At 40.1% G+C, this 16,679-nt stretch overlaps 1 protein-coding gene across 1 annotated transcript in view; it reads right to left on the reverse strand.

Moving 5' to 3' along the window:
• Nucleotides 1–15,137, reverse strand: part of LOC106911151 (receptor activity-modifying protein 3) — a 37,430-nt gene extending 22,293 nt beyond the window's left edge. Inside the window, exon 1 of the mRNA XM_088001431.1 lies at nt 14,800–15,137. Coding sequence (XP_087857557.1) covers nt 14,800–14,851 — 52 coding nt within the window. The 5' untranslated portion in view covers nt 14,852–15,137. The remainder of the gene's footprint in view (nt 1–14,799) is intronic.
• Between the last annotated feature and the right edge of the window lie 1,542 nt (nt 15,138–16,679).

Raw genomic sequence — 16,679 nt, forward strand, 5'->3', positions numbered from 1 at the left:
CTGAATGTTTCAAAAGGCATCTATAAATAAAATAATCAGATATGGATGTTTCTGGCCTGTGAGAGGAAACCCGAGTTCCTGCAGGGGGGAGACGCTGCGGGGGGGAAACATGCAAAACTTCACACAGAAATACTCAAACCAAAATGTGCATCAGTGATTTTGTTTTATGATATCTGTAAAACATTTCAGGATTTAATCTATTATAGGTGTTATGTAAGTAAAGTTTAACTACCTCTCTTTCAGACGACCAACTACCATCTTCCGGTTGGGTTGTGTGAGTGTTTTATTGCAGCGCTCTGTAAATTGTGGCATGTCCTGTGGGAGTGTGGGACATGTTTAAAACACAGATGAGGGACAATAAGGGAAATCAGTCATTACTATTAAGTCCCTTAAAGGCTTCCTGTCTTGTTCTCACAGTACAAATCTACAGTTGTATTCTTCACAAACCTTCACCTCACAGAGCCCCCTCCACACTTTGTAAAACCTTGGATGGATGTTTTCCCTTTCCTTGGTTCTGAATTTATTTAGCAAGTTGTGGAGCTTCTAAGGGTCCATGATGCCATTTACTCTGATATGGTTGCAAGAGTCTTTGGAAGAAAAACATGACCACAGCATAACATCAAATCTACTGTACGTAGCAGTGGGCAATAGCATCTTTTACGCAGCAAAGTGTGGAGAATCTTTTTTTTTACCCGTGTGAAATTGAAAAGAAACCTTGGTGTGGTTTTAGCCTCAAACCTACATTTTGACAATCATGTAACGTCCTTTCATAACTCAGTTTACTATCGTCTCAAAGGTTCTGCCATTATAAAGGGATTCCAGTCAGCAGAGGACACAGAAAAACATGAGCATGCCTTTATTTTCAGTGTGTTAGATTACTAGAACTTTGACTTTCCTGGTCTGTTAAAAAAAGACTCGATCGCTGCAGCTTGTCCTAAATGCTGCTGCCAGACTCCTGACCAACACTTGGGAATGGATAGTCTTAAATCTCTGCACTGGTTTCCTGTTTGTCAAATTTAAAAATGTCGGTATTGGTCTAAAACTGCTGAATGGCCTTGGGCTACAATGCATTTCTGAGCTGCTTGTTAATTACAAACTTTAATGTAGACCCCTCAAAAGATCAGAGACTTGCTGAACTGAGCAATTTTGTTTCTGGATCAAACTCTAAGAACCTCAGGTGTTCTATGCACGGAGCTTACTTTTCAAGTGCAGCTCGAAGGTTATTTTTTTTAACAATATCTTTACTTAGGGTCCTTACTTGTGGCGTGTTTTCTTGACTCCATGTGACCCAGGTCATACCCAATGTCATTTCAAACTCTGAGGTTGCTTTAATGGGATGTTTTTGTGCTTCAGGTAGGAACTGTCACAAGGTGTTTGTGCATGTCTGTTACGTCTCGCTGTCCAGCTGAGCCAGTGGTATTGATTGTGTGCTTTCCTGCCAGGGTTACTGTAGCCTGTAACAGGGGAGGCTGATGTCAATCACAGTGTTTCTGAGTAAGCTAAGGAAACAAGCTGGATCAAACCAAACGTGATTCCTGTATTATAGGGAATCACAGCTTAGCACTTGCTAATCTTTGCTCTTTGGATATACCGAACTACTTGAGTATACTCTCGGGTTGTTTAACTTAGTAAATAGAGCAAGGAAGTAAAGAACATCAGATTTTAAAAAAAATATACAATTCTGGATATTTCAACACGTTTTCAACTATTTTCTGGATATGATGATTTTTACTGTGAGTTATTTTCTGTTTTCTGTTCTTAGTTTCAGGATCGCTTCAGGCAGTGGTTCAGTTTATCTGGCTTACAGGTGACTGAAGCAGATAACCGGAGGAATGCTCGCTTTTGAGGATCTCTTTCACTCTTCTACATTTCAACAGAAAACCTTTTCAATACAGTGTAGAAAGAAGTGCAGAAGCGGGAGTTAAATAAAACAGACGGAGGCTAGAATGTGAACGCTGGGAGTAAACGGGGAGTAAACGGGGAGTATCCGGAGCAACCGTGCACCACAACTTTACACTTGCAAAATATGCCACGCTACATTTGCACCGGACACTGTTAGAGATGTTTATTGTCACAGGCATCGAGCCGCTTTTGTAATAAGAGGAAACTCAAACAGCATTATTATGCATCCTCGCTGCAGTTAGTTCTATAAGAAAAAAAATTAAATCTATAGAACAATATATCTTTTAAATCTGTTTACCTTTCGACTAGCAACATGTTCCACTCGTTTCTTTTTTCTTATATAAAAAACACAAATCAAAAACTAGCTGAAAATTACAAATAGACAAAGCTAAAATGACACTTTCTTCACATTAGCCCACCAGCAGTAACAACAGGCGACAGAGGAAAAGACACGGTGTCAGTCGCTCTTGTTATCAGCCGAGCCCCCTGACAGGAAGATGGACGACCTTCTAACAGCGAGCTGATGTATGTGGTCACTGAAGGGGTCCTGATGTGACAAAAACAACTTGGAGAGGATGTTGTTGCAACATCAATGTGCGCTGCTTCGTGTTTGCGTCGAGGCACGGGGCAGCAATGCGATTACTGCTGGTTCGGTGTTGCAGGAAAAGAGATTGCTCAAGCGCAGTATTTGCTCAGTGGGAAACGGTTCAGGACGCTGCAATAACTGCCTATTAGGGGCGGACACTAGATCTGCTCCGTCGGCACGACAATGTTTAAGCTTATCTGTGCGCTGCGTTTTAACCTCTGGGTTATTCTTCAGTGCCCGTATACTACAGCATACAGTTAAAAACATGTTTTCTTCTCAGATGCCAAAGGAATTCTTCCAAGTTTATGAAGGCTAGACTAGACACATCTAAAAGTTGGAGATTGTTCAATCCAGCTCCTCGCTGGGAATCTTTTAGGTCAAACTCAATGGAGTAGTAGACCATGTCAATAACAGCAAATAGCTGGTGTAGTTTGGTCATCGACATTCAAATTCTCTGATGACCAACGATGGCCACAGTGTAACTTACTCCATCTTCAGATCCTTTGGGGAACCTTCCCCTTTCCATCACATTATGAGGAACAATCCATCGTTGACAGGGACAGATTATCTTTCTCTAATATATTGATTTGATGCTGAATATTAATGTTTATGCCCAATTCCTGACAGAAAGAACAGCTCTGTTTCTTCCAGTCGTGCATCAGATGCTTTCCTGCCTTTCTTCTTTTTTTTAAACCCTCAAAAACTAATTAATTTTTCTGTGCGAATGTGTGCACACAAACTGTATCCTTCGACAACAACTAGTTACCAGACTATGAGGCATAGTTGCAAAGTTGATGTGCCATCAGGAAAGCTGAAATTTGATTTTGCATTTTGTGAAACACAAAGAAACAACACATTTTGATGCTGGAGGCATCAACCATGAAGAAAATATTAAGACGTTAATCAGAAGTTCGTCATCATTCATAAGGTGGGTCTTATCCGAAATGTACTCGGCTTCACTTTGGAAAACCAAACACAAAATCCTTGACCCCAACAGAAGATGGTGACGATGTGATTGGATTTGGTCCTAGCAGAGCTCTCGTCACAGTCCTGTGGGAGGACTAAAGGAAATCCATTGAGGGAAATCCACTGTGATTGACTGCTGAGAGGCAAGCACTCTTCAACCAGTTCATGTGCCACAAGATGCATAGCTGAATCAATTCTGCGGTTCTGCCAGTGAGGCTGAGCAGCGTAGATAAAGAAAATGGAAAAACAAAAACAGGCCTTACTTAACCTGCTCTCACACCGTTGCTAATCATTAACATGTATATTGGTTTATCAGTAACACAGTACATGATATTTAAGTATGAAAAAATGAAATGTCTTCTATGGAACATCAAGTCCTGTCCTCTCTATTAAGTCTGTATTTCACCAGTTTTTTTATGGTGAGTGTTTAAAAGAATGAAGGCTATATATATATATATATATATATATATATATATATATATATATATATATATATATATACACACACACACATGCAGGAGGCTTAATTAGGCTGTTGATCAAATCATGTATCCTCAAATATCAGATGCTTATTAAATAATCATCACCTGAAATAATCAAAGAACTCCAGACATGCTGAGGTAAATTAATCTTCCTCAGTACACACAGCGCCTGCAAAGTGCAGCACACATATAAGTGATGCAATCACTGAGCCCACGTTTGAGTAGCACTCACGTAAAATGAAACCACAGCTGCATTAATGTGCAACATATAATGAGCCTCCAAGTTGCAATGAGAATTCCTCAGAGATTTTTTTGACATGTCTGACCAAAATAACAAAAAAAAAAAAAAAAAAAAAAACAGCAGTGGGAGGGCTTATTTTTAAAACACTCTGAAGTCCTTTTGGTTTTTCAGCATCAACCTTATACGCTCAATTTGGAGATGTTCCCACTTCTCCCCACCCAGATAGGAGCCTTACTTTAGATGTCTTTGAACGTCCCATTTTCTATGTTGAAGGAACACATAGGTAATAGATTGTTTCAGCTGGGGGACTGTTTGACTTGTTTTCTGCCCAGGAGAGCATGGATTGATTATTTGTGCTAGTAGGTAAAATCTAATTGCAGACAGGACATCATATGCACACCAGATGTTGTGCCAAAAATACTTATATGTGCAATTTGGAGGTGTTTGCACCGCTGGGAGTCCTTCCAAGAGGAGCAAAGTGCTTTCCGATCTATATGGGCAAGACGTCTGGCATAGTGCATTGTTTTCTTTACTTATTAAGACTGTGGATTTGATATCTACTCTGCCTGTGTTTCAAATGGTATACAAACACATTTGCATGCCACTGAAATGCCAGGCAGATATGCTACTCTTTAGATTGGACGAGATGTTTTTCTCCTCCCCAGGAAGGTGCCACTGACTCATTTTGCTTCACTTAGACCAGAATCACTATGAACATAAGTGGTTTACCAACAGAACAAAAATAAACTTTGGTTGACCTTTCCTTTCTCTCACAGGGTCACTGCCTCAACAGTTTACCTCTCTACCTGCAGACACTCTCCTCCATACGACGCCAGTATTTTTCTGCAACTTTCCTAAGCCGACAGCCTCACACTCACATTCACACTCACCTCAAGGCCACAAATGGCCAGCTGTCAGCGAGGACAAAGGTCAGCCTGTCTGTCCGACCACCGTCATTTGTTGTTGCACGACTAAAGATGGGCTAAATGTGGCACAGCCGTGTACAGCAGCGTAAATAACTTCCTGGAACTACTGTCTGATGTTACGATTGCTTTACGCAACACTGGGTCTGTCTCTGATGGCCGACCTTTCAACTCAGCCTAATCTGCTTGTTAAGATCAATTCTAAACACTTTGTGAGGCAACAGAAACCTTTTATCGTACCATACCATAACTCAGTATGACTGACTAATATGATCACCCATACAGGGGCACCGGGGGGCAAAGAGGACAGAAAGGAAAACAAAGCTGGATTTGATACAAATGTGCAAGACAGAGGGGAACTCTGGGCACTTGGCAAACAAAAGCAGGAAGGAGAAGAGGAGGAGATAAAGGATAGCCTTTACAAGGACAGAAATAAAATTCAGCATTTGGAGAAAAGGGGGAATCCATGTGTTTTTCCGGAGAATAGCACGATGTGTGTGTGTGTAGGATGGCTTCATCTGGGGTGGCCTGAGGTGCAGCAATGTGTCACGGGTGAAAGTGAGGCATCGCCGCTGGCTTTTGGGCTAACGGCTCTACATAAATGCAGTCCATTTGCAACGCGGAAGAGAAAATTGCAGCCAAGCTCTGGCAGAATGGCCCCCCCCCCACGGTAGGGACCCATCTGTTTGTGAGCTGCCACGGCTTATTTGTTAGGAACCGCTGAGGCTGCCGCACTGAGCGCCATGGGAATAGCCAGTCTTTTATCCAAACCAAAGAGTTTCAATAAGCACAGCTTTGGCATTTGTTTCGGTGGAGAAACAGCAATCTATTCACCCGAGAATTAGCGAGTTGTGTCCTCAAACATGGAAACAGGAGGCTGCTGGAGGTAGATAAGAGGCAGGGGTAAAGTTAAAACACTGAGTTGGCATAACTTAGTGGATGTATGGAATCCAACACTGTAATATATTAGCAAAGATAATCAGCTGGAACAAGACTGTTAGTGGCTTCAGAGCTACTCCTCTGCAGCCTGAAAAAAAAAAACACCGTAACTCAAAAGGGGAGAAGCTGAAAGAACGTTAAAGCCACACTTTCTTTGACCGAGCCTCAAAGTTTTAAAAGTCTAAGTGGGCTGTGTGACAAGTACAGCTTGAATGGTGCCAGGAGGCATCAACAAGCTGTTGCCTGACAGTCGATCCTTTTTCTTTGAATTTCACGTCACTTGCAATGAGGGATTTAATGAAGACTTTTAATGATCTTTCTTTAGGGTTGGATGACTGTACAACATGGACCTTAAGTAATTGGGTTTTTTTAATTTATGATGGACTGTGCATGCAGACTCAAATACAGATTCTACATGTAACCCATACATTAAAATTGGGCTTAATATAACTAAGCAGCCTGCACCATGACAATAGTTTTGTCGTTGGCAACATGAACACCAGTAAGTCCACCAAATTAATGGTGCATTCACACCGGCCCTGTTTAGTCCGCTTTAACTGAACTCTAGATCTTTTGACCAGAAAGTCTGGTTCGTTCGGAGACGTGTTGAAAGTTCAATCAAACTCTGACGCAGACAAATGAACTCTGGTCCCCCAACGAGCCTCGGTCTCCGTTTGGTTGGAGTGAGCTCTGGTGTGGTTTGAATGTGAACGCCAAGCAGATGAGAGATGCTCCAAAAAAGCAGAAAGGAAGCTATAGTGCAGGGCATTCTGGGTAAGTGTAACAAAGACAAAAGAGAAATCCTACAACCGCTAAAATCTGAAGCCATTTTTCTTCATATTTCCTGAAGAATGTTGTGCTCATGTCTTCTTTGGTTTTTATGTCATTTCTTTCAGGAGGTCTTGGTGCAGTGCCGCCACAGACAAAGAGGGGAATAGGTTTTTCAAAGGGTTTGGATCATTTGACAGTGTGAAAGCGAACCACACCCACTGAAAATTTAACAAACGTTGCAATTTTGGTCCATAATTGAACCGAGTCTACCAGACAATCATATGTCCAGTAGACTCTACCCTGTTTCCAAAGAACAGTGGTCATATATTCACCATAAATCTTGTGACTACAAAGTGTGTCTTATTTCTCTAACAGTAAGACCTCTATCAAAATGCAGGCATGTGTATATTTGTGTCTGTATGGATCATTTTGTCCCTGTGTAGAATTTAAAAAATCCACAGTAACTTCAAATCTGTGAACAGAGTCCTCGTACGTTCAAACAAATTATCAGTCCACCTGGTAGACTCCATCCAGAAAACAGAATAAATCCTTAAATGCAAAACCTAACATCACATTCATCTCCCTGATGAATATATGTAAACTTCTGAGTAGCTCGGTCTGCCAAAATGAGATACTGAAAGGCGGTTCAGACTCATCTGATGTAGATCTGTGCACAACACAGACGATCTGTCATGAATATGTCAGCCCGCTCCGGCCGTTAATTACCGACCCTTTGGCCCTTTCATGCTGCGAAGGCCAGGACACGGAGGAAAAATGCATTATCACTCCAACTTTAGCCTAGATTTCATTCGTGATGTACTGAATGAACGAATAGATGATAAGGTGAGTTGGTAGCTGATGCAGCACATCACAGACAAAGACTACAGCACTTTTTTTCTTACATGTAATTAAGACAAACAGAAAATACATCAAAGTGTTTTTGACACTGGATATTTAAGGATTTGAGGATCTATCAAATTTGAATGTATCTCAATCTGTTTCCAGTAGGTCAAATTATTATTTACCAAATTATTCATAAAGTAGATCGGACTGCTGTTAGTTGTAGCTGCTTCAAGCATGTGGCATGTCGAGTTGAGTGAATCCTCACTGGCATGAGACTGAGTAACGAGTACTTGCCGCAACATTTGAGGCTAACGTCTTTATTTTTTGAAACACACGTTTCCATTCTTCTAGTAAGAAAAAAAAATCTATGGTTTAATTTATCTGGAAATTAACCAAAAAGATTAAGGTCATGCACGATGTGGTGGATGATGTCTGTGTTGGGATTAATCGTTAATCTGACCATTTCAATTACACTAATACGCAGCGCTGACTGGTGCAACATCACTCTCTATTTTCATGAGTAACATAAGCTTTTAATTAACTCCTCAACCAACAAAACCATACATGACAACATCTGATTATGTCACACTGAAACACAATACTATTATGACCATCCTCCTCCCAAGTGGCAAAATAATTTATTTCTTTCCTCTGATTGTTTTGGTCTTGATTGAAATTGCTGGTTATTTTTCATACACTTGATGCCGCCTAAAGAATCGGCCCACCAGAAGGAGAGGCCTACTGTTTTGTTCTGGTTTCATCTGAAGGGAAAACATCCCCAAAAGGCTTTTCTTGCGCAGTTAATTATTTCAGCATGAAGCTAGATTGATCATTTTATATATTTTGGTGAATAAAAAATGTTCTTCTTCACTTTCCCTTCTTTCTTCTTGTGTCTGTAGTGAAGCACAGTTTTTAATAGCGCCGTGACTGAATACGACTGAAATAGACTTTTCATTTTATTAATTATTAGTAGTTGTAATTAGTGGAGACCATTTTATCCCTTCTTCTTAGATTTCTGTGCATCATTGTTGCCGTTGTTGTTCCACAGATGTCCTTTTTTTTTTAGCTAAATTCCTACAGAGGTTTTAATCGAGGGGAAAAGGTTCTTCCCTTTTCACCTTTGCCTTTGTTTGCAACAAAATCTGTGTCAGGAAGCTGGACTGTCCCACGTCTAGTCCAGTCACCTCTGACCCAGTGCTCTGTCTGACAGATGGAGCTGCTTAAGCGCACAGGAAGACAAAGGACAACGGCCCTGAGAAACTTTTTTTTTTGTTGCTGTTGTTTTTTTTAGCCCACGTTTCACTTTGTTAAAGGGGAATGTAAATTTTTTCGGTAATAGTAGTCTTTCTTAGAGGGTTTTTGTTTCTTTTGGTGTTGATGAAGGAGAGAATTTTGTCGTGTCTTTATAAAAATTAATGTCATTAAAAAGAGCCAAATCAAACTACGAGCACATTTTGAACATACAGTTATATTGTATTCAATGAGAAATAAAATGAAGTAAAAAAAAGTATTATCCCCCTCTTCTATTGTTACTGTTTGTTTTTGCTTAAACTTGTAGCGTCGCTGTTTTCTTCTAAGTGCGGCTCCCGGTGGAGTTGGAGGAGTTGTCGTCCTCCAGATAGAGGGTGCTGTTGGGTCGGATGTCGCTAGACTTTGTGGACGTGTACAAATATTCCTTTATGAAGAGTGAAAGATTAAGTGTCATTAACAAATTCACGTTCTCTGATTCATTTGTATTTTTAAAATGTTTCCATAAGAGACTGTGATTTGCAGCGCCGGAGAGTTTGCAGCAGCAGACGGCGACGGGGGATCAGCAGAGGGTTTTGAGTCGCCTCTGGAACATAAATCTTTAACAGAGCTTTGAAATATTCATGACGCTCAAAACACACTTTCACTCCCTGTGAGCTGCAGCTAAAGTTCAAATGTAACAGTGTCAGGGAATCAGCGACACACTCCAGTTTAAACCTGGAGCAACCTCTGACACCAAGCATGCCCGCAGTGGTCAGACTGCAAATTCACTCTGTTTTTTTTGTATCATGTAACTTATTACAGCATCAGGATGTCCAATATGTGATTATTTACCTCTTTCAGATTGTTTCTTATAAGATAAGAGAGCACAATGGCAAGAAAAGCAGTTTGCTATGCAGAGCCTGTGTGCACTTAATGTACTAAGCACTGAGAAGAAAGACAGAGACCCAAACTTCTCAGGATAATCATCCTTTCTGTAATACAACTACATCAACAAAAATAGACATTATTGATATATTCTTGCAGGAAGAATCATTAAATGTTCTTTTGATGTGCAAACTGAATGGTTTCAAAAACTCAATTTATTAAACATGATTGGATTTTGAAAATTGGGTGGGGGGGGGGGTTAATTTGATATTCAGCTGAATATAATTTCTGCCACACAAATGAAGGTAGCCTGAACACAATCCTGGATCTATGTGGGTTATTAAAATGCAACAGAAACCCCTGGATTGAGATAATTTCTTTTTTCATCTTTAAGCATTCAGTCACTCTTCACTTATCCCTGCCTTACCTGTAGCTAACCAAACCAAAAGCTAAATAACCATTTAGTATCAGTTTGTTAGAGTAATTCTCTACAATAGAAACATTACCAACATCCCACGTGGATTTAAAAAAAAAAAAAAAACAAGAGTAAGGCATCAAAATGATTTCCCACACTGAAATCCTTCTTGAGATCAATAATGACAACAAGAACAACACAAACATGTTTTACAACCTTTTCGGATGGAAGTGAAAACAGAAAGCGCCCCCAGGCACCACGAGAGTGAGTTGCTGTTTGAAGAGGTGAGCAGATGCTCCGTCATCAGAGGGAATCGCTCTTCCTCTGCCGTGCAGATGGAGGCCCACGTTCTCTCCTGCACCGACGGCGCTTGCCCGACATTAGAAGCAACAAATCAATGTGACTCACTGCGTCACGTTATTGCACTTATCTGAGCACGCGGCACCTGGGGATCCCCGATGAGAGAGCGTTTCAGTCTAGACGAGAGCTAAACACTCTGGCATGTCTGCGCGTCACGCGTCATTCTGTCTGCTGCGTCTGCGGCCGGCCACTTTCTCTTCCCGTGGAAAATAAAGCTCAGCGCTAACGCTGCCATTCAGGATTACTTACTGATCTGATAAGAAGTCGATACAAACACACACACACATCGTGAGCAGAAACTTCATCTTAATTCAGATATTGTAGGGATGCATTTGAACTCCTCTCTTTTACAAGGTGGGACGACGATACAACTTCAATGAGTCTGAATGTATTAATATTAATATCTTCCACGGCATCAGCTCATTTTGGCATAATCCCCACATTAGCCATATTGGTAAGGTTTAACTAGTTCCTTTGTACAAATCGGCTTATATTTATAGTTCATTCATTCATTTTCAATATCATTAAAGTTCATCACTCCGAAGCCAGCGTTGTTTGTTTGAGGTCACTATCCTGTTCGATCAACAAACAGTTTCCGAGTTTCAACCATCTGACCCAAACCGTCGTCATGGGAATTAGTGAAAATACAAGAGATCTATTGAGCCACAGAGACAATAACGATGTTAGGAGGAGTCAAGAAAACCTACCAACCGTGAAGAGTGATGGACATAATATCATGTTGCAGGTTTGTTTCAGTACGAGTGGTACTGAAACAAACTGGTTAAATAATAATCAACATAGCTCCTAGCTAGCTCTTAATCAACAGCTGGAGAGCTGAAACTTGCAGACACAGGAGTGTGTTTCAGCCGTGCAACACACACAAATATAACTTCCAGCTGTTTTTTTGGAACCCATAAAAAGGGTAAACCTCTGACATTCTTCCAGTCTAAACTGTATCCAGACCTACCAGGAAGTAAAGCAAGTCTCATCAACTCCACAAATTCTCATATTATAAGTGGCCAAATGTGCATTTAAATTACGCTGGGACATTGTTGATAACTAAAAGAAACTAATGTAGTTTCTCTGCAAGTTGCTAAGGGCTGTTTATCCAAATATTAGTGGGGGCGTATGCATGTGGTTGAGTCTGTGAGGATTTGAGGCACAACATATTCAGACTTGTGCACCTGATTCTTGTTCAAATTCAGTGAAGTTGACTAAAAAAAGGACCTTAAACTAAATAATTTAAAGACCCAAATATCTTATTGCTCCAATAGTGACTGCTGAGAACTCTCAATCAAAGAGTGAAGCAAAATCGACAGCAGATGTTACAGGGAGTTGAATCTAAAGAGTTTTGCTATACAGCAGATTACAATACAAGATAGGCTTGGAGTCATTATTATCAACCTGAAGATTCAGTTTATGGTCAAAATATTGTGGCATAACTCAGGACAAGCAACCCCAGATGGCCCAGACCATTTTACTGCCACGGCCGGGTTTCCCCAAGCATCAATATACTTCTTATTTACGTGAACCAACGTATTTTGCTTTCATCTCATAAAAGCAGGAAACATCCATAAGCCTTCTAACTTGTCTGCATTCATCAAATCACAGAAAAGCAAGTGGTAGATATAAAGCAAACATAACCTGCCATTTAATGCTGTCTTGATGCTTGGCTCACAGACGTTAACATTAGCAGCTCAGAGAGGTTTAGCTGCTGAAATGTCCCACGTTATCTCTCTTGGCATTAGAGGGATCTTTATTAAAACATATCTGCAGGGAGGATAACACTGAGCTTAAATGTCATCATTCTGTAGCCGAGCTGTCTTACAGAGAAATGTCTGTGGATGTGGTTTCGTAACATTCCCTGAACCTGAAGACAATTGAGATCTGTTTCTCTCCGGCACTCAGAAATATGCCGCGGTAATGCTATTGTGCACTTATGGAAGCGGGTGTTGAGTTAAGGCCTTGATGTATAATCTCTGTTTTTTTTTTTTTTTTTTTTATGTCAACATGCCCACGCAGGCCTGCTTGTTATTCCATTAATGTGAAAAAAAAAATCTCAGTCTCAAGTTTGAGATGCTCAAACAGATGCGGCGAATGCTAAGAATCCTTATTGGATGAGAAAAGTAATCCGAGTTAAAATACGATCCCCGTTTTGGCTCAAGATATTCCAGCATCGTGTCGGTGCCGGTCTTACTACCCTCTATAGGTTCAGTCGCTCTGGGGAAACAAACCAGGTTTCAAGTCAATAACCACAAACGCTGAAATTGCAATCCTGCGTTACCTGGCCTGCCCGCTGAAGGAAGCAGAATATTTCCAATCTGAACAGGACCAGATGGTGCCACCACAAAACATCCACCAAGACCATCTGCTATCCATGAGCGCTCGTCCTCTCGATAAATTCTATTTTTACATCGAGGTAAATGCTGTGTTTGACAACTGCAGCTGGTTGAAATTACTTCTAGCAATCCCTGCCAGGTTCCAGGGGATTCAGCCGAAATGGAGAATCTCTGCACACTTTAAAAAAAAAATCATTTCTGGGTGTATTACATCAGACTGAAAAATCATTCAAATCTTAATGAACCGTAGTTGTATATGCAATGTTTAGCACTTGTTAAAGTTTAGCCACAACATTTTTGTAAGAACATTTAATATTTTAAATTAAAAATATGCAAAATCATCCTGGCTGACTGTACGTAGTTTTTCTGTGAAAATGTTTTACACTGCCAACTGATTGATAAAAAAATATATATATATAAATTCCAAGTTTATATTTTGGATGATGCCAATAGTCTGAATGAAAATAAGATTTTTCAAGCTTAAAACATTAACCCCTGCTGAGGTTTCAGGGTCGGAGTTGATTTAACTATTGGTGGAGCTAAATCCAGGGTAACAGTGGAACTAAACTTGTCTGAGTCTGAAAAAAGCTTGAGACTCTGACCAAGGATCACTGTCAAGGAAGAAAACTACCCTGGCACCTCTACCATGCAGTCAGCGCTGCGAATAAATGGTTTGGGATCAAAGCATTTGTGTACGGAATGACCTTGTCAAAGAATAGACCTTAACCCCACTGGGAATCCGTGACAGGATTTCAAATTCGATTTCTGCAGATGTCCTCCATCTGATCCATGCAGGAGCTATTTTATAAGGCAGAATGAGAGAATTTCTACCTCTAGAAAAGCCAAGTCTGCACAGACATGAGCCTCAAGCCTGGTTGCTGTAACTGCAGTGAAAACTACCTTTAAGAGGTACTGACCTGTGGGGCGCTAAATACAACGGGCGCTCCACATGTCTCAGATTTTTATTTGTGAAGCAAAAACGTTTCAAAACCATCTAGGCTTTTTCTTCTGTATCACACAAAATACTTGAAAAAACTGTGTATGCGTGCGTGCGTGCGTGCGTGCGTGTGTGTGTGCGTGTGTGTGTGTGTGCGTGTGTGTGTGCGTGTGTGTGTGTGTGTGTGTGTGGGTGTGTGTGTGTGCGTGTATGTGTGTGTAGCATAACAGAATGTGGAAAAGTTCTGTCATCTATTGCAAAACTTAACTAATTTATGAGAGTAATTAAATCCATTCTTTTATTTTAAGTTAGACATTAACTTTTTTTGAGCACTATGTGTTAAAAAAAACATAGTTGTATCTTATTTATGTCTATTCTAGCTAAAATAATAATAATAATAATAATAATAATAATAATAATAATAATAATAATAATAATAATAATAATAGTAATAATAATAATAATAATAATAATAAACATTGATTAAAATCTACTAAAATAAAATATGTACAAGCACAGCATCACAGCTAGAAGCCTGGAGTGGATTTATTAGTCATAATTTGACTCAGGATAAGACACGATTTCAAACTTGATTTTGTGCAACCAGCTAATGAGACAGCTCTACACATTCCCACTGGACATAATGTCGGTCAGGGCTTTTCATTGGGGTCACATTAGACTGAGCGATCCTCATTCAGTGCATGCTCTGTGAGATGTAACTGATGCTCATTATGTTCACTTTGCTGTATGGCACACAGCGGGGATGCAAATAGAAAATATAGAAATATACAGAAGGCCACCTATAAAATGTATTTAATTATAGTCTCTTTCTCTCTCTTTCTTTCTTTTTTTCTTTTTTTTTTTTTTGCTTGTTTTTCTCTTTTTAAAGACTCCCTCGCCTAATTAGCTCAGTTAATTGCTGCGGTTGTTTTAAGATCTGCTCTGTTGATAATAAGGACACAAAAGAGAGTCAGACTCACCCAAAAAGGCCAAAAATAAAAGTTTCAGCACGACGAACTCATTTGTATCCATCACGCTGCGAGGACCCGGTCGGACGGGGATTGAACCATCAGCGGCGGCTCCGGGGAAATGTTATCCCAAATCGACCCATAATTGAAATCATCCCAGATGTTGAGCGCGTTCAGTCATGAGCCAAGATAGCACGTGACAGATTCAAAGCAGAAGAGAAGAAAAATATACATACATAAAAGAAGAAAAACAAACGCAGAGAAATGAGATTCCGGAGCGTGACTTCTTCCAGTCTCAGAGACGGAGTCTCTCTCTCTCTCTCTCTCTCTCTCTCTCTCTCTCTCTCTCTCTCTCTCTATCTGAGCCGTCAGGAGTCACAGCTCTGGACCGCCGTCCTGCATCCTCCCAGACGGGGGGCGGGGAGGGGAGGATGATGATGTTCGGGAGAGGATGATGGGGCTCCACCACAACAAAAAATGACCGGATTATCCACTCTCACTCTGGGAAGTTAACTCTGAACATTAAACCAAAGACAAGAGGACATATAGGCTAATCATCCAGTCAAGATTTATAATCTATTGTCAAAAATATTAATAGATACTTTTTCAGTGTCGCGGAGTTAATTCAAATTAAACATGTACAATGATGCATACATAGGTTTTCGAAATGCAATTATCCCGAATTAAAATCAGATCAAGAGGAGGTCTGTGGTTCTGTGTCCACGCTGACACGGAACCACACTGACCTCTTGTGGTTGATGTTGGTATTACGCATCCCTCAATCTGGACTTGAACTCTGGAGTTCGGTGTGATATTAAAGGGGCAATTCAAGGTTTTTAGAAGTTAGAATTTGTTCCGTAGAGGAGCACAACACAGATAGGCTGTTTGTGTTTGGTGTTCTGACAAACAGCATGTCAAGTTGTTGAGAGAAAGAGGTCTTGCTTGGGGATGTTGAGTTGGACGATGGATTACAGTTAGCATCTTTAAGCCAAGCTATTCGCTTGTGGTAATCTGAGCACTGCCTTCTGTTCATGCTGGAGTGAGAAACAACAGAGAGTGGCACGCCACCACCTGCACTCTTCATTTCCTGTGTAAATAATCGTTGGCTTGTGTGAAAATAACCACCTAATGCAAGCATCGCAACATTTTAACGTTTCATTAAGTTGTATTTACATAAAACTGTCGTATTTGAGCGATGGTAGAAGTTCACTTCAGCCTTGACTAGCTGTTAGCTTTAGCCTCAGAGGCCAAAATGACGACACAAAGATATTTATCTGCTTATAGCTTTTCAACAGAATGTCATTTGGAAATTCTAAGCTATTCACTTGAAAAGTTTTATAAATACTGACAAGATTTTAGGTCATATCCCTGTCATCATAAATGTTCAAACTTACAATGATTAAAGTTTTATGTAAAACCACATTATCAGCTGCAATAATTCAAAACCAAATGCAAGTGATGATTTTTTTTCAGTCCTCTGAGCACCATTTCATAATCTCTTCTATTATTTATGTTTATGAAATACAATTGTGAAATTCTGCTTCATAAAAGTGAGTGTCATGCTGCTTACCAACAATATTAAAAAAAAATTATTTTCTTTTGTGTTTCCCATTTTGAAGAGTGGCTAGGAGATAATGGCCTCTGTATCAACAATAACTCACAGATTACAAACCAAGTTCTTCAAATCCCAGATAAAGTTGAACAGTTAAAGTCTGAATTAGAAAATGCTTCGGTAATATGTTACTCAGTTTATTATGAAATCACGTGTGACAAGACATTCTCTTGCGGTAATCTGAACAGCTCCACAGCATTTTTTTTTCTACCAGATTTGCCAATCATTGTCAAATGGACTTAAATCATCACTGGTCCCCAACCGGTGATTATATTTTCCG

This window comes from Poecilia mexicana, unplaced genomic scaffold, assembly GCF_051168715.1.
Source record: "Poecilia mexicana isolate PSO_F unplaced genomic scaffold, ASM5116871v1 scaffold_20, whole genome shotgun sequence".
NCBI classification, from domain to species: Eukaryota; Metazoa; Chordata; class Actinopteri; order Cyprinodontiformes; family Poeciliidae; genus Poecilia; species Poecilia mexicana.